The sequence below is a fragment of the Oratosquilla oratoria genome, chromosome 42 (assembly GCF_046742065.1).
Source record: "Oratosquilla oratoria isolate Oo_2021 chromosome 42, ASM4674206v1, whole genome shotgun sequence".
Classification (NCBI taxonomy): Eukaryota; Metazoa; Arthropoda; class Malacostraca; order Stomatopoda; family Squillidae; genus Oratosquilla; species Oratosquilla oratoria.
The window spans coordinates 41,732,980-41,734,783 of record NC_134818.1 but is presented as its reverse complement, the minus strand read 5'-3'; the positions used below and the strand labels follow the sequence as shown (position 1 = coordinate 41,734,783).

Genomic DNA, 1,804 nt, shown 5'->3' with positions numbered 1-1,804 from the left:
GAAAGCACCGCGAGGCCACCAAGACCTGTCAAAAAAGGCTCCGCGAAATACAGAACACCTGTTGGCAAGAAAAGGCTAGCGAAATACAGAACTTCTTTGATCAAAGGAACATGCACCACTTCTATGCTGCAACAAATGAGATTGCCGGCCCTACCAAGCCATCTATAAACAGGCTAATGTACAAAGATGGCATTACCGTCCTGAATGATCCCCAAGATATCCTTCGTAGATAGAAAACTCACTTCGAGGGCCTCCTGAACGACTACCCCCAGAAGACCTACTCCTCAGCACCGCTCAACACCCTATCCAGGACTGGATATCCGAACCTCCCACCTTTCAGGACCTCACTAGAGGAATCAAACTCATGAAGCCAGGCAAGACCCCCGGGTACGACAACATTCCGGTCGAGCTTCTCACCCACGGCAGGCAGGAAGTGAAGACTCATCTGATGAACCTGCTTCTACGGATCTGGGAGTCTGAAACCGTCCCAGGCGACCACAAGAATGCCAACATTGTCACCATTTTCAAAAAAGTGGAACGTGTGAGCTGCGGCAATTACCGCGGTATTTCCCTCCTCAGCGTTGTCAGGAAAATCTTCGCCCGCGTCCTCCTCGACAGACTCCTAGAGCTAGTTGAGGAGGTCTTATAGTCTCAGTGCGGCTTCAGAACATCACGAGGTACGGTAGACATGATCTTCTGCGCACGACAACTCCAGGAAAAGAGTCGTTAACAACAGGAACCTCTCATGTGCATCATTTGGGACCTGGGTAAGACATTCAACAAAGTTCCGAGGCGGGCAATGTGGGCTGTTCTTGCCCGTTTTGGGTGCCCACCTTACTTTATCTCCTTGGTCCGTGCCTTCCATGAGGGCGTGACGGGGAAAATTTTCAATCAAGGTGGCACTCGGAGCCGTTTGCCATCACCGGTGGCCTCAAGCAAGGCTGCGTCCTGGCCCAACGCTGTTTTCCCTATACACCGCCGCTATGATAAATGAGATCCCCCAAGATGCACCAGCAGTCGACGTCCGGTACCGCCTGGACGGGGGCTCTTCAAGCTCTTCAGACTACGCTAAACCACCAAGACGTCCATTATAAGTGCCAGGAGCTGCAATACGTGGGCGACAATGCCACCTTAAATTGGTCCCCGGAACATCTACAGCAGACGACAGACCTCTACTTAGACACCTATCAGCGCTTCGGGAAGCAGGTCCATACAGAGAAGACAAAGCTCCTGGCTCAACTTCCTCCCAAGAATGCCACACTTGTAGCCAACGCACAGATCGGCGACCACCCAATTGAGAGCGTGGACAACTTTACCTACCTAGGGAGCATTCGCTCAAGAACGGTCACGTGTGAAAAGGACATTGAAAACCGGAGCAAGGCAGCCCACTCTGCCTATGGATGCCTCACCCATCGCGTCTTCACCAACCACGGGCTCACCATGCACACTAAGGTCATGGTGTTCCGGGCCTTGGTTTACTCCTCCCAGCTGTACGCGAGCAAAACCTGGACCCTCTACAAACGCGACATTAAACACCTCGAGAGTTTTCAATAGTCCAAGCTCCGGCATATCCTCCAGATCCAATGGAAGGATTGTATTACCAACAACGAAGTCCTTTCTCGTGCGGCCCTCCCCAGTGTTGAGAACCCTATCCTCCAGCACCGCCTTCGCTGGGTGGGACACGTCACTCGGATGGAAACCTCTCGCCATCCTAAAATCATTCTCTTCGGAGAACTGGCCCACGGCAAAAGCCATCGTGGAACTCATAAGGGCCGTTACAAGGACCAAATCAAGCTCTCTTTGA

The 1,804-nt window shown here is 52.3% G+C and overlaps 1 protein-coding gene across 1 annotated transcript; it reads left to right on the top strand.

Annotated features, from left to right (window-relative positions):
• The first annotated feature begins 1,005 nt into the window (after positions 1-1,005).
• Positions 1,006-1,554, top strand: LOC143021654 (uncharacterized). Its single transcript, XM_076179262.1, has one exon. The coding sequence runs from the start codon at positions 1,006-1,008 to the stop codon at positions 1,552-1,554; it is 549 nt and encodes a 182-aa protein (XP_076035377.1).
• The last annotated feature ends 250 nt before the right edge of the window (positions 1,555-1,804 follow it).

Excerpts from the sequence above, each read along its gene's own strand:
- LOC143021654 (XM_076179262.1), top strand. The coding sequence starts at position 1,006 with ATGCACCAGCAGTCGACGTCCGGTACCGCCTGGACGGGGGCTCTTCAA.